General features: G+C 40.1%; 1 protein-coding gene across 4 annotated transcripts in view; it reads left to right on the top strand.

Annotated features, from left to right (window-relative positions):
• Positions 1–23,534, top strand: part of LOC148014816 (protein MICRORCHIDIA 2-like) — a 139,089-nt gene that overhangs the window by 75,478 nt on the left and 40,077 nt on the right. For all 4 annotated transcript variants that reach the window (XM_087665005.1, XM_087665004.1, XM_087665003.1 and 1 more), the window contains 9 exons: positions 3,661–3,695; positions 3,884–3,962; positions 4,216–4,305; positions 4,599–4,674; positions 4,851–4,929; positions 5,032–5,163; positions 22,640–22,738; positions 22,918–23,019; positions 23,111–23,269. In XM_087665005.1, coding sequence (XP_087521131.1) covers positions 3,661–3,695; positions 3,884–3,962; positions 4,216–4,305; positions 4,599–4,674; positions 4,851–4,929; positions 5,032–5,163; positions 22,640–22,738; positions 22,918–23,019; positions 23,111–23,269 — 851 coding nt within the window. The remainder of the gene's footprint in view (positions 1–3,660; positions 3,696–3,883; positions 3,963–4,215; positions 4,306–4,598; positions 4,675–4,850; positions 4,930–5,031; positions 5,164–22,639; positions 22,739–22,917; positions 23,020–23,110; positions 23,270–23,534) is intronic.

The raw sequence follows: 23,534 nt of genomic DNA, 5'->3' as shown, positions 1-23,534 counted from the left end.
CTTGAATATCCTTGGTCCTATTAGATTGCAATTGTTGTTTGTGCTATGATATTAAGGGTTTTTTGGTGCCTATTGTGGTATGGGAGATGTTGGACACTAAGGGATATTCTTGGGTGGCTACTTTTTGAGCCATACCTCATGGTAACTTTCATTGCACAAATCACACTTGATTTGAGAGAGGGTGTTGGTTTGGTAAATATCACGCACATTCAAGGCACTATTCATGTGTATTAGTGGGTGGCATTTAGGTCATGGGCGGTTCTTTTTTACCAGGTGGTTTACTCCTCTCAAGTCCCACTCTTCTGATTCTCTCAAGCCTCACTCCATTGCTATCTATAGGCACTCTTCCTCATAGTCACCATAAACGTTTCATCCTATTTTGTGTTTTGAGGTTCATGTTGCGTTTTGTTTCGTTGGCCTCCTTGAGGTTTCGAAAAATTTTAATTAAAATAATTAAAATAATTAATAATTATACTATGTATATAAATTAATAGTACCTAGATCCCAAATCCTAGACTCTAGAGTTAAAGTTCAAAACCTAGAATATAAATATTCATTTCATCTAGATTCTAGATTCTACTTATTTAGAAATTAGCATTCACGATTCACAAATTATAGATTACAAGATATAGACTACACCATGATTCATGAATCATTGTATACAATAACACATGTATAATACATTTAGCATAATGCAACTTCAAAGTAGAACTAAAAAGATCAAACTATTGTCAATGACTTGTGATAACAATAGCATACGTGATTACATCTTCACATAAATGATAGATGATAGAAATAACATAAATATAGAAAATCTGAGAAAAGAGTCAAAGACTCAAGGGTTTAAACTTGAAGCTCGAAATTCAAGCCTTAAGATAGAGGAGAATGGGATGAAGGAATGTGAGCTGCAAGAAGAGCGTGGAGAAGGATAAGAAACAGGAAGAGATGAAACTTCAAAGTGGACTCAGATAAAGAGATGGAGGAGGAGAATAAAGAAATGGAGTAAAAGAGTAGAAGGCGATGGAGGATTAGAAAGAGATGGAGTGGAAGCAATGGAGTAAGAGAAGGAGAGTGTGATGGAGACGGAGATGGCTGCAACTGAAGCAGGTTGGCGAGGTCACATGTTCCAATTGCGAGATGAAACAGACAGTTTGAAGGGATGAGATGCTCTGTGAGAAGTGAGACGAGATTAAGAAAAGCAAACAAAACTCTTTGGATAAACTGTAGAATGATTTGTGACAAAAGTGCCCCCAAAACGTTTTTTAAATAAATGAAAAATTCTCACCTTAAAAGTTTCATTTCGCGACCTCGTTTTGCGGAATGAAACTCGTTGGTTTCAGAGTTTCGTGTTTGGTGTTTTTTGGTTACTATGTTGTTCCTATACTCTCATCTATCACATCATCTTGCATTTGGAGGAAGAAAAGAAGGAAAGAAAGAAAGAAAGATCTATTAACGTCTCTAAAAGGCCAGAGTGGCCTATGAGACCATAACCAATACAACTAGTATCATCATCTCTCATCAGATAAGAAGAGATAAAATTTATGTGTAAGTTTACATGGTATATTGGAATGAGACGTATGGAAATTGAAAAAACTGATAAAGTTGGAAAAAGACTTAAGTTTAAAAAGATCAAGAGTGTAGGGTATCTCTCCCTCAGTCTATGGAATCCACCAAGACTTTGCAAGCTACGTCCAACTGAGTCATCACGCCAATCTGCCTGTGTAATGAGCAATCATGATGCGAATGTGGCGCAAATGGGCACCCCTATGTTACCGTGTAGGTATTCTAGGGCGTTGTGCTCTGCATAGTGTTGTAGCTCTGTCAATTGTGATGCCTCCTGATGTTGTATCTTAGCAATGCCTATCAGTAGGAGATGTAGTGTCTCGGGTGGTCGTAGCTGGGGGTTCAGCTACGCTGAAGTAGTCTGTAACTGCTCTTTGGAGGGGTGGATGATAGTGGGGTCGCCTCTATCCTATAACAATAATGCTTTGCGTCATTGGAGCTCCAGCAAGAAAAGGCCCAAACATCTTTGGTCCTCATAGTCCATCATCCGTCTTAGTGGTCTAAAGCCCTCCTTAAAGAGGCAATGATAGCGGCCTCGGATATCATAGTATATAGTACATCTACAAATGTAGTGCTCCTCTGTTTCTAGCTCCCATCCACAAAGCTGGCACATCCTCTCATTGACTGCAATATGGCTCCATCGATCTGCCTCAATCACCAGCTGATGCGATGAGGTGCAGATTTGACCAATAGCAACTCGGTGTCCGTGGGACAGTTGAGCATCCATGTATCTAGGCTTCACTATGAAACCATCATGAGAAAGCTGCAAGAAGTGACTTTGGTATTGTGCTGTTTTTGTGCCTAATGGGAAAGGGGGCTTGGACCAAGTCCTTTCTATCTCCACTTTAGTGATGTCTGCCTTGATCACACTATTCAGCTCTGCACAACTAAGGCTCAAAGTAGGGCAGTCGAGGCTGTAATCAAACGATGGTAGTCTATTTGTACTCATGCCATGCAAATTCAGCCACGTGCTCATGTGTGCATACCAACACTGTCTATCTCCCTTTGTTGCAAGCTGTCTTGAAGACTCCAATGCTAGTCTAGGATATCGGTCTTCAGGGAGTTGCTGTATCCTTTGAAGGAAAGTAATTGCTTGGAATAATGCCTCAACTACCATTGGTGCAGTGCCTAATTCTGCCTGGATGATCTCCTGTGGTACTGAAGCTTTTGCCCTTACCATACGTTTTACCATCATGACTAGCGGTCTTTCCATTTGTTCCCAGCCATCATAATGTTGTGTTTCTGGTCCATCATAGTCCATAAGTGGCATCCGTCTAGTATGATAAAGGCTTGGGCCCCAAATGGCTGCCCCATAGAGCAGCCCCAATTTGGTACGAGGCTCTTGAAACTGTACGTGTGCACGCTGCCGCTCTAGAGTACCCAAAGCTGCATTTGCCCGTGCAAGCCTAGCCTTTGAAGTCTCCTTCCATGAAAACTGTGGCCCCTTTAAAGTGACCCCGAGGTATACATATTGTCTAACCATTTCCACAGGCTGGCCGTCATACATAAAGTAATGCTCTGAGCATGTCACCCAGGCAGCTGAGGTGTTAAAGACCATGATTTTAGTCTTTCCGAGATTGACCTTGAGACCTTTCTCTTCACAGAACACATGCAATGCATTCAGATGCTGTTGTAGTCCCTTTGGTGAATTGGAGATAAGCACCATATCATCAGCATATAACAAAATTGGTATCAGTACCCCAGCCAAGCTGGCTCCCGCTGTACCACCCCATCTCTGCATATAATCGGAGATCTCGTCAATGTACAGTCCAAACAGCAAAGGAGAGAGGGGCACAAGAGGCATTGCTGGTCACAGTGTGGTGGTTATGTGGTGGTATTGTACCCTTCTTCTTATGCTTTTATCCATGGATTCCATTGCCCATACATGGTTCATTCTTGAGCCCATCGTTTTTCTCATTCTCTGTTCTGTGTCAGTGTTTGTGCTTTCTATTTCTTGCTTCCGCTTCCATTGTGTACTCTCATAGAAGTTAGCTCTTATGCTTGCACAAGACATGGTTTTGATATTTTTCTTGGAGTGCTTTCAGCTAAGAACATGTGTAAAACACACTTCTGATACTTTCCTTGGTATGTTTTCAGCTGTAGCCGAACTACTTGACAACGCCCTAGATGAGGTACCACGTGTTGATTTCAATTAGATTTTTTCTTTTGTGTACAAGGTTTAGCAGGCTCTATCCTTCCTGTCAATATATAAATATGGTGTACTGAACCTTTTCTGAATGGCTTACAAGGAGAAAGTTATATGTGTTTAACCTTTTTTTTTTTGGTGATAATGCTCGGTCTTGCTGAACAACTGATTTAGGCTCGAAATGGTGCTACTTATGTAAGGGTTGATGCTCTTAAATATCCTACTGATGGGAGCCCTATGCTCCTTGTCCAAGGTAAATCTACTTGAAATGAAAATACTAACAGTGAATCTAACATGTTCATTTGAGGACCTATTTTATAGGGTTTGTTAGTTGTGATTTTATGATGATTTTTGCTATTGTATGTAACAGAATGATAGTTAGTGCATTGTATATATCCCAATAACATAATGGATGATGTTTGGTTCTGAAAGATTTGCGATTACTCAGAAATGTATAGCTGTGCAGCCTAACATGGCATGTCTTGCTGCAATGTATTGCTCACAAGATGATGGAGGTGGCATGGACCCAGATTGCATGAGGGAATGCATGAGCTTGGGTTATTCGAGGAAGACAACTAAAACTACCATTGGACAGTGTATGATACATTCAACACAGATGTCATTCACTTTTAGGTTAAAGAGAATTTTACTGCTTGCTGTTGTCAATGCTAAAAGCAATCATGTATAGTCTTGTGGTGTATAGAATAGTATCCTATAGAAGAAATCTACTCATCAAGCTGATTTCCCTCAATAACCTGTGGGCATAGTTCATTGCTTTGCAAGATCAATCAACAGCATTGAGAAATCATTCTTAGAAACTTTGGTGTACTAAAAATGTTAGGATTTCTTTGGGTTTTGATTTGATAAGTATACGTGTTTTAGTTTACAGATGGAAATGGATTCAAAACCAGCACAATGAGATTGGGTGCAGATGTTGTTGTTTTCAGTCGTTCCATTCTTGATGGGTATTCCTTTTTCATGATAGAAAGTTATTCTTAAATCCCAGAATGTTTGCCGACTTTATATGAGAGTTTTAGGAAACTTTGTCAAGTGTCATTTTCTAGCTGCAATAAGTTCAAGCTCAGTGATATCAGATGCAGCACTTTTTTGTGTTGACTGTGTGTGTACCACGCATGTGCAGCCGAGTTTCAGAGAGCATAGGTCTATTATCTTACACATTCCTCCATGAAACTGGAAAAGAGGACATTGTAGTTCCTATGGTAATGTAATGCTCATCAAAATCTATGATTTTTCTGCATGAGAGCTGTGCAAAAATTTTCAAATTCAAGATTCTTGGTTTGTGTTTATCATTGGGTGTGTAGATTGACTTTGAAATACCCTTCGGAGGGATGCGAAAGGTTCTATTGCGAGGGAGTCGAGATGACTGGCTGCACAACCTTTCTATTATTCTCCAATGGTCACCATATAAAACACAAGAGGCTCTTCTAAATCAGGTGGGTGTTAACCAATGCTGGGTGATACTTTGAAAGAGACAATGGTATGATGTGTCAAATGAGCGGAGAGGAGAAAATCCCTCTAGCTAGCTCCAAGGCATTTTTCTTTTCAAGCAGGATCATAATTGGCATACTTTCTGTCTCTAATCTAGCCCTTAATACACACAATGAAATGGACATGTACAAGTGAAACCACCATCATAGAATCTCTACCTATTGCCACCTCTGCATGGACTTTTGAAAAATCCCTCTACCTAGCTCCAAGGCATGTTGCTTTTCAAGCAGGATCATAATTTGCATACTTCCTGTCTCTAATCTAGCCCTTAGTACACACAATGAAATGGACATGTACAAATGAAACCACCATCATAGAATCTCTACCCATTGCCACCTTCTGCATGGACTTTTGACTCCCTATGCTGGTGGTAACCATAGTTTTTATCATATGCGTATGATTGCTGATGCAGATGCATGAAAAATGTTTGAAATCTGGAGTATGATATCTTGTTTTAGACTTGACCTTTTTTTTTTGGGCCGGGGGGGATTGTGTGCATGTGCTAAAAACAGCACAAAACTTGACGATTTTATCAAATAAAATGTTGCCTGCCTTTAGACGACATCTTATGGCAGTCACCTACCGTTAGTGCCTTAATCGTGTCTTGACTCAAATAATTGGAAATCAAGGTCTGAATTTTCTTCGGCAAATCAATGTTGTTTCTTGATAATTGAATGCCTTACTAGTAGTGACTATTTTGTAGAATCTAAACTTACTACAATGAAATTCTTATTTTGTCATTCAGCTTATTATCTTAGTTACTCTAGATACATTTTTACTGTTTTTAGAAATTAAAATTAGGGCAATGTATGATTCAGCCCCAAGTCCTCAATCATGCTCCAATAAAACATTCAGACCTATTTGTGTATATGTATGATTGCTGTATGAAAAAGCTATGCTGGCAACAGCTAAAATCTCAATCATGATACTCTAAATACATGGGGGTTGATCATGTCCAAGTCTGTGGGTTATAGAATCATCAGAAACCCTTAGCTCCATTATTTTCTCTCGACATTTTCAACTAGAAACATTCTCTCTGCCACTACCATTCTCCATTTCTAAGGGAAAATTGCTGATGATGGAATGTATCCAACTATCCTTTGATTCGGCATGTCACTCTCTAGACCATTGATCAATAGATCCATAGCAAGCTGGCCAAACAAAGCTTCGCTTCAAAACTTCTAAGTTTTAAACTCCATGAGCGAACCTAAAAATGTGTCTTCTCTTGTAGCTTAAACTCTTCACACTAGCAAACCAAAACTTCTAATTCTATACATTCCTAGGCTTATACTGTGAAGAAGAGTGTGGAGGCATTGCTAGGGTTTGCATTGAGGAAACACAGTGTGTACGATCACGACAGAAGCACAACGAGACAAATGTAGACACAGAAAGCAAAACTCAAACCCTAAACACAGAGCTCAAAACTCAAACACAGAAACTCAAACACAAACAAAAGAAGGGATAGAAAGAACACAACTCTAAAGTGAATGAATGCTGTAAATGAATGTAAGCGTATACAGTGTGCCCAAGGGCAGAGCAGTGTGTCGAAGAGTAATGTCCACCGGAGATGGATCCCAAGTGTTGTGACCACTAGTTGTAGTGACGGAGTGAGAGAAATACCAAATGCTGATCACCAGAATGTGAGGAGACTGAGGTGACTATAGAGGATGAAGCTTGATGATGTGGGCGAAGCAGCAAAACACAGCAGTAGAATGCCACAGTAAAACATGACAGTAGAATGCCATAGCAAAATGCTGTAGTAAAACATAGCACTAGAACGCCGTAGTGAAAAGCGGTAGTAGGATGTTGCAGTAGAGGAGCAAACGAGGTGATGACAACAGTCGTGAAGGTTGGGTTGCCACGTAGTGGGAGACTGATGGCTGAGATTTGCACATAAGGGTGAGAAATTTGCACGGAAGAGATTGGATTGAATGGGGGCAGCTTGTCTATTTATATATTAGGATGGACCCTCCCAAATTAGGGTTTCATTGAACTCTCTCAAACCGCTCCCCGTTTTAGGGTTTTCATTGAATTAAGCTTGTTTTGGGGCCATTTCAAACCAACCTTCCTGCTCGAATAGGGTTGTAAATCCTTGATTACAACTTAATTACAATAGCAAACAATTTGCAAATCTGAAAAATACAAATTTACCTATTGATCTTAGACAATGCACACCCGATTGGCCCCAAAATTGGCGCCCCTTTCGGTATTTCTTTAGATTTATTGAAGAAAAAGTTGATTTACAATGGGATTCTCCCGATTCCCTTTGCAATCCAAACTCCCCTTGTTGTCCAAAGTGACCAGCAAGTCTTCAATTTGATTTGCCCCTTGATTTAGGCACTTAATTGGCCTTCACCCACTTCATAAATGATGGAAATGCCCCAAACTCAATGGTTGGCTAGTCTTCCACTTGAATTTAGCTGAAATTCACCTTCAGTCCTGAAAAATCCAAGTCTTGGAGATTCCAATTTCTAGCACGCTTCTCGAGGCTGCAGCTAAACCCTAATTTCTCAAATTTGCTATTCCTCAGCCTCCAAGGGTCCAAATGCTGAGATCTATGGAGCAAGGTTGTGAAATGGTTGGGAGATGAGAGAGAAAGCTGTAGAGAGAGAAAATTTAGAGTTTTGTTGCGAAGAATGACTGAAAATCTATCAAATGAAGTTGTTGCCTTGCCACAACAGCTTGTAGATGCAAAGAATTGAAGAAAATCAGTCATTTACTGCCGCCATAGTTGTCAGGTACGAAAAGTACGGTACGATAAAATACGATACTAAATGGTACCTTAAGATTTTATAAGGTACGGTACGATATTAGTACGAAAAAAATAAATTAACGTTATTATTTTGAACTATAGATGATAAAACACATATTAAGAGTCTAAATAGCAATGCTATTGGAGTATATAAGATGAATACTTGAGGGTAACACGCCAAAACCTCTATGGCATATGCCGCGTACGCAACATGCGCTACAACTTACAAGTACATACATAGGAGTGGATACATCATACATGAATGATCTTACAAATAAGAGGCATGTATGTGTTTAAATTGCAGACATTGTGTGCGTTTAAATTGGGGATTTCGGCAAATTTAGTGAAATTTTGCTCATTTGGTAAAATTTCTCAACATTGGACCCATAAAATTTGGGGCTTTTGTTGTATTGGTGAAATTTTGTTTAGTTGAGTTAGATTGGCTGACATTCGTGAACACTTGGACCCGGATTTTTAGGGAATTTTGCAAATTTTTTTGAAAGTTTGCTAAATTTGTTTGTTTTATGCTCTCGGGAACATGTATTACTGGAATTGGGGCAGATTTGATAGTGAAAATTTAGGGCCTTTGCTGAAATTTGTGGATTTTGGCAAAGTTGATGCGTGAGATGCACTTTGGGAATATTGCTGAAGCAAATCTTGTTGCTATAAGTAGTGTGATTTGAGCATTTTCTATCTCCCGCTTGTGCGATTTTGGAGAAAATGGAGAGATTTCTTGGTGTTTTGTGTATCAGAAGTTGATACGAGCACTTATGTATGCAGTACACATGTTGGGCAGCTCCCATTGAGTTGATGTATTACTGATTATTCATGTTGTAGAAGTCTTAGTGATCATTTGTAGATCTGGAATTGTTGCAGATGTATTTTTGGTGATATTGTTGAAGTGGGAGTTGCCTGGCAATGATGCATTTAATGTATGCTGAAATTGCAGTCATACTGCTGAAAGTCATTCGTTCTACTGCTGTACATGTACGTAGACTGAATCTTGCTATTATTTGCTGAAAATTTGGGCTGAAATCAGCTGAATATTCAGCTCATTTTTCCTGTCATAAATTGCAGCATTGAATTTTTAGTGTATTGCGGAAAAATGGCTGCAAATGCTTCTAGCAGCAGTGACACTAAATCCCTCTTTGAAATCAAGAGGTTTGATGGCACTGCCTTTGACTTGTGGAAGGATAGAATTCAAGGCATTTTGTTTCTCAAGGACTGTGAAGATGCTCTCTTGGAGACTAAGCCTGCATCTATGACAGATGTGGATTGGGCTAGACTTCACAAGAAGGCTATTGCATACATTAAGATGGTAGTGTTTGATGATGTACTTACAGACATCAAACGTCTTAATACATGTTATACTATATGAAAAAAGCTTAAGGACACGTGTGAAAATACAACTCCTGTGAATCCAGTGTATCTTATGCGTAAACTTGTGAACATGGAGTTGGATGAGTCTAAGCCAACATTTGAGCATTTGAGTGCTTTCTCAGGGGTTTTGAGTTAGTTGTAGGACTCTGGTTTGGCGGCTTTCGATGATAAATTGAAAGTTGTTTTCTTATTGATGACTTTGCCTGACAGGTGGGAATCTTTGGCTGTGTCACTTAGTAACAACCCCGCTTTGACTTTTGATGGTGTTAGAGGTTCAATCCTTAATGAAGAAATGAGAAGAAAGTCTAGTGGTAAAAGCAGTGGCTCAACTTACCATGTAAAAGGCAGGTTTGTAAAGAGGGGTAATGCAGCCACTAAAGGCAAAAGCAGAAGCAAAAGCAAGGGCAAATAGCAGGATGTCATATGCTATCAGTGTGGGCGTAAAGGGTATAAAAATCTCCGGTACTTCAAGAGAGAGCAAAAAAGAAAGAAACAGCAGGGTAAGAAAAAGAAGAATGATAAGAAAGATGATGACAGCTCTTCCTCAAAAGAAGCTGCAAAGGCAAATGTTCCATCTAGTGTGGTTATTGAAGAGCTTCCTAACACTGAAGAGGTACTTGTTGTAGCCTCATGCACTGATGTAAACGTTATGGCAGCAGTAGGTGATATGCACATCACCAAAAAGGATGTAATCGATGCTTTACTTTTAGCTCATGATGGGCTATCACAATCATGGATAGTGGACAACGGTGCCTCTTTTCATATTACCCCCTCTTTGGAGTCATTTTTTGAATACACTGTAGGTTGCATAGGTAAGGTTTACTTGGGTAACAACTATGCATGTGAGATAGAGGGTGTTGGCACCATTCACTTGACCCTTGAAAATGGCCAGGAGCTGATTTTGCAGGATGTCAGATTTGTACCTGGCATAAAGAAAAGTCTACTATCAATTGGGTAGCTTGATGCTAGAGGGTATTTTACTACCATTGGTGGTGGATCTTGGAAGGTCCATAAGGGCTGTATGCTGATTGTTAAAGGCAACAAAAGGGGGACTTTATATTACTTGCATTGTAAAGTATTACCTGGCAAGTTCTTGGCTGTGGCTAAAGTGCATTCATAGATGGAGCTTTGGCACAAAAGACTTGATCATATGAGCAAGAAAGGCTTCAGGTTCTCTCCTCTTTAAGAAGATTTGATGTAAAAGGTTCTTATCTCAAATTTTGTAATGATTGCTTATATGGAAAACATGTGAAGTCTCCTTATTACTTTGGTGTCATTAAGAAGTCTAATGCTCTTGACTTAGTACACTCTGATGTGTGCAATATGCCTGTGAATTTGTATGGGGATGCACGGTATTTTGTTACTTTCATTGATGATTTCAGTAGAAAGTCATGGGTGTATGTACTTAAGAGTAAAAAGGAAGTGTTGGATACTTTTAAAAAGTTTCATGCAATTGTTACCACACAAAAAGGGCTTAAGTTGAAAGCCATAAGAATAGATAATGGGGGTGAGTATGTCTCAAATGAATTTAACAAGTTTTGTGAGATACATGGCATTAAGAGGGAGTTGACAGCCCCTTTAATCCTGCATCAAATGGCGTGGCTGAAAGATATAATTGCACACTTTGTGAGAGAGTCGATGCATGTTGTCGACAACTAATCTCCCGTAGCAATTTTGGGGAGAGGCTGTTAAAACTGTAATTCATATATGCAATTGCTCTCCCAATTGTGCATTGGAAAATGGCATTCCTAAAGAGGTTTGGTCTGGCAAACCTGTTTCATATGACCATTTGCGTATCTTTGGATGTGATGCCTTTGTGCATGTACCTATAGAACAGAGGACCAAACTAAACATGAAATCCATTAAGGGCATCTTCATGGGATATGAAGATGAGGGAGAGATGGGTTATAGAGTTTGGCTCCCTCAGGGCAGGAAGATAGTACGTAGCCGAGACGTAGTATTTAATGAGGCAAAGTTACTGAAAAATGCTACACATGGTGATCTTGACAAAAAGAAGGTTAAATTTCAGCATGAAGAGCCAGCCATTCAGCAGCCATTAGCTGAATGTTCTATCCCTTTTGATGCTGAAAATGAGCAGCAACCTATTGTGCTACAGCCAGAAGATCATGGACAATCATAGACAGCAAGTAGATGCACAGGATGAAATAGGACAGCAAGAAGAACATGCTGAAAATAGATTACAGTACCAAAAAAATGCTGAAAATCAGCCACCTGGTGATGGTGTGCACATTCCTTAGGATGTACGCTCACTGCCTCATAATACAGATCATTGGGTAAAAAAGGTCTACACATGTTAGAAGGCAGCCATAGAGGTTTCAACGATCTTTGGATTGCATTTTGTTGACTGATGAGGATGAGCCTCTGACATTTAAAGAGGCATAGTCATGTGAAAACAAGAGAAAGTGGGAGCTTGCTATGCAGGAAGAGATGAAGTCTCTATATGCAAATAACACATGGGAGCTTGTACCTTTGCCCAAGAATAGGAAAGTTGTTCCTAATAAATGGGTTTACAAAGCGAAATGTATTGATGGAAAGCCCAAGAACAAGGCACGGTTGGTTGATAAGGACTATACACAGAAGGAAGGCATAGACTTCCACGAGGTCTTTTCACTAGTGGTGAAGATGAGTGTGCTCCGTGTTTTGTTTGCTTTCACCGCATCCTTGGATTTAGAGTTGGATCAGATGGATGTGAAGACTGCTTTTCTTCATGGTGACTTGGATGAAGAGTTATACATGAAGTAGCCAGAAAGATTTGCTTTCTAGGAAAAGAGCATTTAGTTTGTAAGCTGAAACGCAGCTTATATGGGTTGAAAGAAGCCCTTAGACAATGGTACAAAAAAATTTGATACGTTTATGCTCAGTCGTGGATTTAAACGCAGTCATGCAGATCACTGCTTATGCACTTAAAAGGATGATGATGGAAGCCTTATTGTGCTAGTTTTATATGTGGATGACATGCTGATTGCAGGATAGCATAAGAGTATTCTGAAAAGGCAGCTGAGTTTAGCCTTCTCCGTGAAAGATTTGGGGGCAGCAACACATTTTGGGCATGCGCATTAAAAGAGACAGAGGGCAGTGTTTGTTGTTTCTCTCACAAGACAAGTACATTACCAAAGTACGTGACAAGTTTAATATGGCTGATGCTAAGCCTCTTGGTGTGTCCTTACCGCCACATAAAAAGCTTAGCAAAGCTGATTGCCCTAAGGATGATGCAGTTGCTAGTGCCATGAAGGGTATATCTTATGCATCAGCTTGTGGATCTTTGATGTATGCCATGGTTGCAACTCGCCCTGACATTGCTCATGCAGTGGGAGTTGTTAGTAGATTCATGTCTAGCCTTGGCAAGCCACATTGGGAAGTAGTGAAATGTATTTTCAGATACGGGTGTGAACACACTCTTATTAAACCCTAACATATAAATACATTCTTTTATTCTTTTTGTACCATCACAATCTGGTACTCCTATCTCTGCGTTCACTTTCTCTAACTCTCAACTCTATTGCTTGCGCCTCTATCTTTTTTTTTTCGTAAAGCTTGCGCCTCTATCTCAAACTTCATTGCACACTTTCTTCCCTTCAATGGTTGTACCTTCTTTCATGCTAAAGTCCATTAATTTTTTCAGGCAATAAACCTTTTTTGGCTGCACTTTTCTGAGCATACAATTCTTTAAGCCTTTGCCACATTACATATGCTGAATTCGTCTTGTCAATGTTAAAGAGTAAGTTGTCTGACACTGAGAGCTCAATGGTAGAGTGAGCAAGCTCATCCAAGTCATCCCACTCGTCTTGTTCCATGTCTGTTGATTTGATTCCCTTTGTTTTGATAGGCTTTACATGTTTCTTCTGCACCAAGACATTGTAGCATTGTTTTTGCCAAATTGCAAAATTATGTGCACCCTCAAGCTTCTTAATGTGCAAAAGATTACTGCTGTCACTGTTTCCAGCCATAATTTGCAGTCCCAAGTCGACTAACCAGTCACCAAAGATAAACCAAAATGTGATAGAAGTAACCAGGGTACATAAAAGTGTCAACCAGTAGTGAGAAAATCCTGAGATTGCAGAAATTTCAGATTTGCAAATAGATTTTCAGAGTTAAAAGGATGTCTTTTCTGCACTCCTCAAGCAATTACTGACACATTTAGAGACCAAGCCACCAGTACATGTGAAATCCCCAAAAATTCATTGCAATTTCTGCTCTGAAGGCATTTCCATGCACAAATTTGACAATTTTGATCAAAAGCCCCAAATCTTTGGAGGGTAATCCATCCAGATTACATCAATACGTGTATTGAAGTGCATGTACCATACATTTGTTGCAGAGATTGAAGGGATTTTGCAAAAGCCCCAAATATTTGGATTCAAAGTGCACACATTTTAGTAGAATTGAAGAAATTCCACTAAAATGTGAGAATCCCCACTTCATTTCCATGCGGCTCTCCCACCGTATTTTTTGACCTTTAAACTGCCCCTTGCCATCACCTATGATACCTAGTTGGATGTTGGATGTTTGAAGGCATGCACACATGTGATCATATAATAGATGACTGCTTTCGATCAATCCATGTGCTAACGTAGAATACCCTTGTGAAGAAACAGCTTATGATATCCAAGAGAAGAGGGTGATCTGCTACTGAGCTTTACGATTTTCTACCTTGCAGCAGCATACCAATAACAAAACAGGGAGGAATGTACATCCAGGCCAGCCATAACATGGTAAGTATGTAGTGATTCAAGGTTGGCACCATGTTAATTGTTTTCTCTTTTAGTGGTTTGCCAACCTCTTTTTTATTATGCTTCTCCATGGCAGTAAATACATGGTACCTTCAACTCTTTGTCATTGAGCTCTTTGCGAGTGTGCTATTTATTTCACTATGGGTCCCTCTTATTGTTCATCTAGTTTACAGTTACAAAGGTGTCTCATTATATGCCGTTATGGATCCACTCCTACTCACTAATTGGCATCGAGCTCGTGGTGGGAAAACAGCCAACCCCATGATCTGGAAGGCTAGTGCTATTAAGAAGTACCATGGTGAGTTTTTCACTACTTCTATCTCTTCACCTCTTCTCTTAAAGATTTGAATCCTCTTGCCTATGATAGGTACCCTCAAGAGTATCCCATCAAGCTCTGTAAGCACATAAGTAGCATTTTGTAGATGTGCTTTACCATGTAAGGCCTAAATCACCTCTTCACCATCTTTCAAATAGTGCTATGCTCATTTTCTATGCTTTCTCAAGTCTCTTCACCACCCCATCGACCTGTCGCATGCCTGTCGTGTGACCTGTGACCCTACAGCTCCTCCTGATCACTTGTTACTCTTGAAACTCTTGCTTGCCTGTGACACCTGCAACTCATGCTCGCCTGCGCCTCCTACTCGCTTGTCCTGTGGTTTGACGCCCGTCACTGGCTTTGATGAGTGTACCACTTTTTAGGTTTTGATAATATATATAAAGTACAAGAGTGTAAGGGTGCGTTCACACTCGAAGGCACAATGAGCCTTTATTCCCAACAAGGATGAGTGGCAATCTTGTTGAGGATGGAGCTTAGAGGACAGCCTTATCTTACTAATTGCCCTAAGTTTCCCATACATGTGTGTGTGTGCATATGTCACCATTGAGGTTTTGAGCACGCACGCACACACACACACACACACACACACACACACACACACACGCACACACACACACACACGTGTGCACAGACACATGTATGCGCGTGTCCACACATTCATACATGTACATGCATGCATGTACACACATATTTGTGCACTGGTGTGCATTCTTACACAGGCAGAACACACACTTTCATTTTGGTTGTAAAATCACCATTCTTTTTCTGCGATAAAAGGTGGCTAATTATATTACTAAAAGGAAAATCCAATGAAGCAGAAATACTAGACAATCTAGGTGGAGATGCCTACAATGAATCAAATCATATGTACAAGGCTTCTCAAGGCGTTGTGGGGGAAATGGAGGGAAGAAGCCATGGTGGAGTATAACATTATCGAGAGTTGCGATCTTGCAAGATGAAGAATAGACCATGGCCACCCTAGGTGTGAAGGAAGCCCTTGTCGGTGTGGAGAGCGTCCTTATAGGTGCTTCTAGGGGCTATGGACAAAGTGAATAATGGATGACCATAGCTCTACCAAGATGGCATTCATGGAGAGACTCTCACCATTGAAAATCATCCAACTACATGTCTTCCAAGTGTGCCACCTTGCAAGTACCAATGATCTCTCATACCATAGATCATGATGGTCGTTGGGCAAAGTCTCCAAGCTTGCCACCCACCATCGTGTACGAGCTAGCCTTGATAAATATCATATTTTATATCTCTTCCTTGTATAGTAGATGATGGCCTTGACTTATTGATTGGTAGTAGAAAGCCTGACATGAGGTACACCCTTGGCTAGGCTCTACTCGGTGTAGTAGTTGGCAGACACCTCTTTATGCTAGTTGTGTCGCCTCATGAAAGTAGCCTTCCTCCTTGGATAGGGTGGTAATAACTTGATTTAACAATAATTACAGCAAGCATGAAGCTCACATAAAGTGAAAACGCACACTGTACCACTTTAATCTTGGACAATGGATAACTTGTTAGCCCTGAAATTGGTGCCTCTTGTGGTACTTCAACTTATATTGCAAATGGAAGGAGTAGAATTGAGATCCTCTAATCTCTTCCACTAATCCAAGTACCTCTTGATGTCAAAACTGACTAGCAAGCCTCCAAACCAATTTACCCCTTGGTTTCCTTGGGGATTGGCCTTTACCTTGTTCCTTGAAAAACAAATTCAGCCCCAATTTGATATTGACTAGCTGACCTCTTGAATCTCCCTGTAATTCCCCAATTTTAGTTGCTAGAATTCAAGTCCTAGGTCCTCAATTCTAAGCATACATCCTGAGGTGGTTGTCAAAGCCTAATTTTGTTGTAAATTAGGGTTTACAGTAGAGATTAATCAAAATCTTCACCTTTGATAACTCAAATGGCTCGATTTTGCTAAGATAACTCGAGAGATGGATAGGGGATGAGAGAGAATGCTGTACAACGAGAAGTTTTAGAGTTTCATTGCAAGAAATGTTGAAAGACTGATGTTGCTCTACTCAAATAGCCATGGAAGTAGTTACCTACAGCTTAGGACCACTAGAACGACTATTGCCCCCTCTTGTATACTGTCATCTACAGTAGAAGCACCTTGGGTTGTTGTCACCTGCTCTTGGAGGGCTCCAAACTGTTGTCACTTACTATATGAATGGTCCATGGTGGCTGTAAATCACATTAGCAACCTCCACTTGCTCTCTAACAGCCTTCTTCTCTCTCACAATAGCTGGAATAGACTTCCACCAGCCCCAAAAACGTTTTCTCCCACTTGGATAGGTAAGTTTTTTCAAGTGGCAACCTTCTAATCTCATTTTGCAGCATTCTTTAGCTTGTTAAATTAATTTTAAGAATATTAATTTTGAATATTAAGTTACTAATTATTCTAGTGCCCAGAAAATTAATAAGTATCCTTGAGCAGTTATTAGCTCTTAGACTTGCATTAATTAATTGATTAATGTCTAGTCTCTAATGTCACCATTGACATTAGTAGCCAATAAATTAGTAAAGGCCAAAATTTGACATCAGATACCACCTAGTATTTGTCAGACATAACTTATTGCAACTTTTGCCTTTGGCATCAGCTGATATCTGGAGGCCTTAGATCCTACACTGAAATAATTAACTTACACTTCAGATGTGCAAGTGACATTAGCACATTTGATTAACTTTTAATCAAATGCTAAGCAAAGCAATAAAATTTAATGTCCTCGTGATAGAGTAGCCAAGTCATCCTTTTCCATCCACTTTGCATCTATTGGTGAAACAATGTTGAAGCTTGATCACGAAGCATATGGAAACTTTACCTCTAACTTGCTCCACTAGGTTGTAGGATTTTCTTTCACTTAAGCATTGCGATGCTTTATTCTTTCATATTGTTGCAATTTCAACTTAACTAATGTGCAACATTGCATCTAGTTGACTAGTCCCTCATGTGTACCTGACATCCTAGGAGCAGGAGATGCATTAGGAAACATTCTTGTTTGGATACTTTGGACCATTGCAATGTGACTATGCATGGGAATTTGCATACTACCACCAAGATACATTTCATTGGATACATTACTAGTTGCATTTTTTCCCATGGCCAATACTATACGGAGCATTTGCATGACCAGCATTAATACCATGAGTCCCAAACACAATGGGTTGCATACATGCATTGCCAAACTTACCACTTTGTGCCCCATCATCATGCCAACTTTGTTATACATGGGGTTACGCACATTACTAGCATACCAGGATACATTGGGCCTTGCACACCATGCATTGGTTGTTTCATATGCTAAGGCGTTGTGTCATACATCCCCGTATGAAATCCCTAGTGCCTCCATCAAAGTAACTTGACTGCCCCATAATTGCATGTATATCCTGCTATCCAAAAAACATTGGATTGGCACTTCCAAGTTGCCCTTGCATATGCAATAATTGCCCCACTTGTATCATTTGCTTATGCTCACTACCCATATTTAGAACATCATACTGCTGTATTGGCTCGTTCTTTGGTGCATCTTGTTGTCTTGAAGCTCTTTGAAGACGATTTTCTCTTCTTGCCTTTGTTGCCCTGAAATTTACAATGGATGGTTGGGCATCTAAAATCCCTGACAATACAACAAATTGCAAGTGTTGATTTCAGTGTACGATGTCTTATCTTGTTGGCATAGGTTCTAAGGTGGTTGCTAAATCCTGATTTCTATAGAAATTTAGGGTTTATAGTAGAGATCCCTCTATTGTCTACCAAATTTGGTTCAGATCTGCTCAAAATGGCTGAGATAAGTTAAGATCTCCTGAGAATGGGCTAGAATAGGTGAGGGAATGCCAAAGAGAGAAAAAATTAATTTTTTTCATGGAAAAATCCTACATGTATTAAACGTAGTTATCTATTGTCAAAGATGCCAAAAATTGTTGTTACGAACCATGTGTTGCTATCGCCAACTCTTGTAGGCTTCAAATTTTTTGTCACTTGTTGCTTCTAACTTCTTGGCCATTGTCTACTACCTCCAATGGTTGAGAATAGGTTTGAAATTTGACTAGCAGCACCTTCAATCTCTCTCCAAGCTGAAAGTTGATTGAATAGCTGAGACCTAGCCCTCAAAAACGTTTTTTCCCACTTGCATGGGCAAGTTTTGCCAAGTGACTGCCTTCTAATCCCATTTTCTAGCATTATCCAGCTTATTAAATTAATTTTCAGAATTCGAATTTTGAATATTAAGTTAATAATTATTCTAGTGCAGAGAAAATTGATTTCACCAGCCAATAATTAAATTGGCTAAGACAATTTTTCTTCTAAGTATCCTTGAGCAATTATTAGCCCTTAGACTTGCATTAATTAATTGATTAATGCCTAATCTCTAATGTCACCATTAACATTAGTGGCCAATAAATTAGTTGAAGCAAAAATTTGACAATGAGTACCGCCTAACATGCGTCAAGCATAACTTATTGTAACTTTTGCCTTTGGCACCAATTGATATCTCAGGGTCTTGGGTCCCCACAGTGTGAAATTATTAACTGGCTCTTCACATGTGCAAGGGACATTAGCAGATTTGATTGACTTTTAATCAAATGCTAAGCAAAGCAATAAAATTTCACATCCTTGTGACACCTCACATGGCCATAATGAGTGCTTTGGAGTTTGCAAGTGCTTCAGTGGGCAGAGTTGGCATACCCTATCTAGGTCAACCTTGTCGATTGTTGGACTTGCAGGTTTGGATGAGAGGGACATCTTGTTGATGCTTGAGTGTACACCTTTTGCTACTTCTTTTTCTATGCCTACTACTACTATTGTGGCATTTGGGCCAAATCTACTTCCAGCAGTTGACCTACCTATAGAGTCATGTGCTCCATACCCACCTCCTAAGGATGCATTATCTTGCATATGCGAATAGACCATATGGGATTCGGGGGTCATTCCAATTGGAGGGTCCTAGATGCTCTGCTACTAGGACCTCTTCCATTCTCATTTGTGTTTGTCATCATCGATCATCGAATACATTCCGAGGCAGAAAGTTTGCAGGAGGCCATCAAGCTTCTAGAATAGTGCACTACCATGGTGAAAGGAGCTTGAAAGCATTGATTGGTATGGGACTTGGACATCGGTGGATTATCAAAGTTACAATAAGGTTATTGGTATGAAGTAGATTTTTCTTACCAAGCTCAAAGTTGATGGGACCTTAGATAAATAGTGTGAGAATGCATAGATGATTAGAAGCATGAATAGTGATAGAAACAAAGGACACAAACACAAGAAACTTAGGATGAACAAGCAATGGCATCCATAAGATGATGCATGAGATTTGCAATACAATATCAGTAAGTCGCAAAGACAATGATGACAAGGAATAGTGCCTCTGGTCTCCTTCTCTATAATGATGCAAGATGGTGTGATACAATATGAGAGTGGAGTGAACCATACATAGAAGCCTCAAGACGAGACATGAGACAATTAAAGAAACCCTAAAACCTTGGACAATACATGAGACAATTGAAGAAACTGTAAAATGGGTTGCCTAGCTACCTTTGTACAGCACACAAATGAAGGCTAAATGAAGTGCCTAAAGTCCACGATACATATCAAACTGACACCCTCTCTTGGATCATGGGTGATGAGTATGATGAAATATTATAAAATTGTGGAGAACATACAAACCCCTAGGGACCACCACAATTTCCCATACCTCAATAATTATCTGCCAGAAGCTGTAACATCAAAATAGATACAAACAGTGACAAACAGCTAGGACCATGGATACCCAAGCGGTGGGATATGAAGCCGCCACCAAAATGGCTCATAAAAACATTGATGTCAATGTCGATAATACTTGATTCCTGATCACAGAAAGTGGAAAGTGTCAAAGCTTGAGGCTTGTCAAAATATCTTGCACAAGCACATTGTGACCATGGATTCCCCCTCCAGCCACACCACAAAGTGTCCTTGGTAGAGTGCTGAATGTGGCAAGCCTCCCTCATGGTCTACCACATCAGGAAATCAGTGAGGTGAGTAGGTCCCACCACCACATTCTAACTGTCCCTCTCTAGCTTGGAAACATGTGAGGGATGATGGCATCACTAGAGCTAGAAAATTGATTCTTGGATCACTGCAGCCTTATCTACATGATTGGAATCAGATTCAAAGTCGGAGGACGATGAAGAGCCTGAATTCCCCTCGCCCTTCTTCCCCTTCTTCTGAAAAGCTACTGGCCTCTCACATTCCTTTCAGAAATGTCCCTACTTGCCATAGGAGCACTTCACCTTCTGCTTCTTGCCATCCCTCTTTGCAACTGCAACAGCTTGAACATCTGGAGGATCAGCTAGAGCTGACAACCTCCCTCATAATTGCACAAACCAAGCCTCTGGAGCACTCCAAGGTGAATAGTTAGTGCCTTCAAGATTGTCATCAGTAGAAGCACATGAATCGTTAATGAGAAATAATTGGAGCATTTTGTGATTTCTCTAAAGCTGAGAATGCAAAAACGCAGAAGTGCACGGTGAAGATCAGCAAAATGCAGGTTTTACCAGCCACCGGATGACATCAGCCCACAAGTGCAAGAAGAAGAAGTATTCAGGACGGCAAGGGACATGAGAACAGGCATTGACAGCATATCCAGCATCCATGACCAAATCAGCATGCAAAAACACATGATCTCACAGCTTTGCATGCAGGGAACAAGTCAGCTAGCATGGAAAGCAGGTTTCCCAGCAGTAAAATAGGTCGCCTGTGAAGTAGGAAGGGGAAGGAAGCTGAAACACAGACCAAGAAGACACCAGCAGCAGGAAACACAGATTGGCAGACCTGGAGCAGCTAGTAGAAACACAAAAAACCAGGAAACTGGTGACACTAGTCATCTAGTGAGAAAATGTTGATGATCAGAAGTGTGAAAGAGAAAGCATGAACACTGACAGAAAGAAAGGACAGATGAACACAAGAAACTAAGAATGAACAGACAATGGAATTCATATGATGAAGCAGACAATGGAATTCATATGATGAAGCATAACGTGTGCAGTAAAATACCAGTAGGGCACCATTACAATGATGACCATCAGCAATGCCTCCATTCTCCGTCTCTCCAAGGATGCAAGATGATGCAATGCAACAAGTGAGAATGGAGAGGAGCACATATATAAGCCTCAGGATGAGGCATGAGACAATTGAAGAAACCCTTAAGCCTCGGGATGAGACACAAGACAACTGAAGATACCCTAAAATGGGCCATCGAGCTGCCTTTGTTTGGTGCCCAATCGAGAAGAAGATATGAATAATACCAAAATTCTCTTAGTAGTCTACTGGCTGGGCCATGCTAAAATAGGTGTGGTATTGTATCTATAGGCTGTGAGCATCTTAGACAATAAGGTGACACAATTCAACACTTGGTTCATTTTTTGCAAGTGGAAGCACTCTAAAAAACATGGCCATAGTATAGCCTTTGTTTTGGCAATTTGTTTTCCATATTTTGTTAAAGTTACCTTAATGGTTTGTTTATATTCCAGAGAGCTTTAGAGTGCACATGCACATGAACATGGATGTGTGCACACAAATGCACATGCACGTGCACACATACAACTATGATTTTGTGATAACAGCTCTTCTCTTGATCTGACTAAGAATGCAAAAATACCATCAGCATCATGCAAAAGGAAAAAAGGGGGGAAGGGTATCCATGGGAGAGCCAAGAGCCACCACCTTGGGACATATGGCCCCAAATCTATTTGGGATTTCGCACTCAAAAAATGCCAATGACGATAGGATTTTGTCACTGCTAGGTGTTTTGACATCATGCATGCATAAACGTGCGGAGGTGTGCAGGGGACATTGTGAACCTCTAATGAGTAACTTGATGGCTTGCATAGTAGTGTACCAGTAAAAGTTTGTGCTGCTGTTCATGGTACAAGCTATAAATAGGTCAGCTTTGCGTGTGGATTTTTGGTAAGTTCGGGAACAGTAGGAGCTTCAAGTTTGTTTGTTTGTTTGTTTTTCTTTTTTTTGTTTGGGGGGGAGGGGAAGGGGGAGTTGGTGGTTGTATTTTGGGAAGTAAGAGCTGTCAAAGTAGGACTTAGTAAACTGGATCAGACTTGAGATTGGAGTTATGTGGACACTTTTTGTACTTTATGGATTACCACTCTCTGGCCTTAGATCAGAATTTTCCGATATCATAATGTATTGTCTTTTTGTGCAGTTTTCTGAGATTGGTTGCCACGGAACAAGAATTATCGTGTACAATCTATGGCTCAATGATGATGGAGAGTTAGAGCTCGACTTTGACAATGATAAAAAGGTGTTTAGGCTTCTTTATTACTGATCATGTTTTCAAAGCACTGTGATAGTATATTGCAACTTAATCAATTGTGAGAACATTCGTTGATGGCTTCTGTATTGATGTTTCTCGTAGATGTCTAGATATCCACTTTTGTTCATTGAGGACTCTCGTGCTTATAAAGATGGTGATTATTTCAGGATATTCAATTACGAGGTGGTTGTAAGCACACAAGAGCTGAGTCCTTGCAGAAACAAATGACAAATCAGCATATATCAAATAGGCTTCGATATTCTTTACGAGTACATTCTTGAACCAAGTTACCACCCAAGCACTGGTGTCATTTCATTCTTCTGTGAATACAGAGCTTACTGGTCCTATATGTTGATACAGGCATATTCATCAGTCCTCTACCTGCACCTGCCAGAAAATTTTCAGATTATCTTAAGAGGAGAGGTGGTGCAACATCTTAGTATTGCAGAGGATTTGAAATTTCCAGAATGCATTTTGTACAAGCCTCACGTCAATTACAAGGATTTTGGAGGAAAGGAGGTATATGCGTTCCTTAAGCGGTCTTTGCTTCATATGCATAAGTTTTCAAGTAACAATTAAACTTGAAAGGTTCACTAATATGAAGAAAATACAAAAGTTGCGACAACTACAAAGCAAAATCAACCAGCACAAGGGAACTGATACACAAGCAGTGCGTCCTCCATCATTCCTGAATCCCCCAAAATACACACATGCACATGCGCACATATATGCATACATGCAAAGCAGGCCATAGACCAGCAGACTAGTCTAGACTGAGAGACGG

This window comes from Lygodium microphyllum, chromosome 24 (genome assembly GCF_053477565.2).
Source record: "Lygodium microphyllum isolate KBCC chromosome 24, Lygodium_microphyllum_v1.1.10, whole genome shotgun sequence".
NCBI lineage: Eukaryota > Viridiplantae > Streptophyta > Polypodiopsida > Schizaeales > Lygodiaceae > Lygodium > Lygodium microphyllum.
Note: the sequence above shows the minus strand (reverse complement) of the source record. Positions and strands in the feature narration are given on the sequence as shown.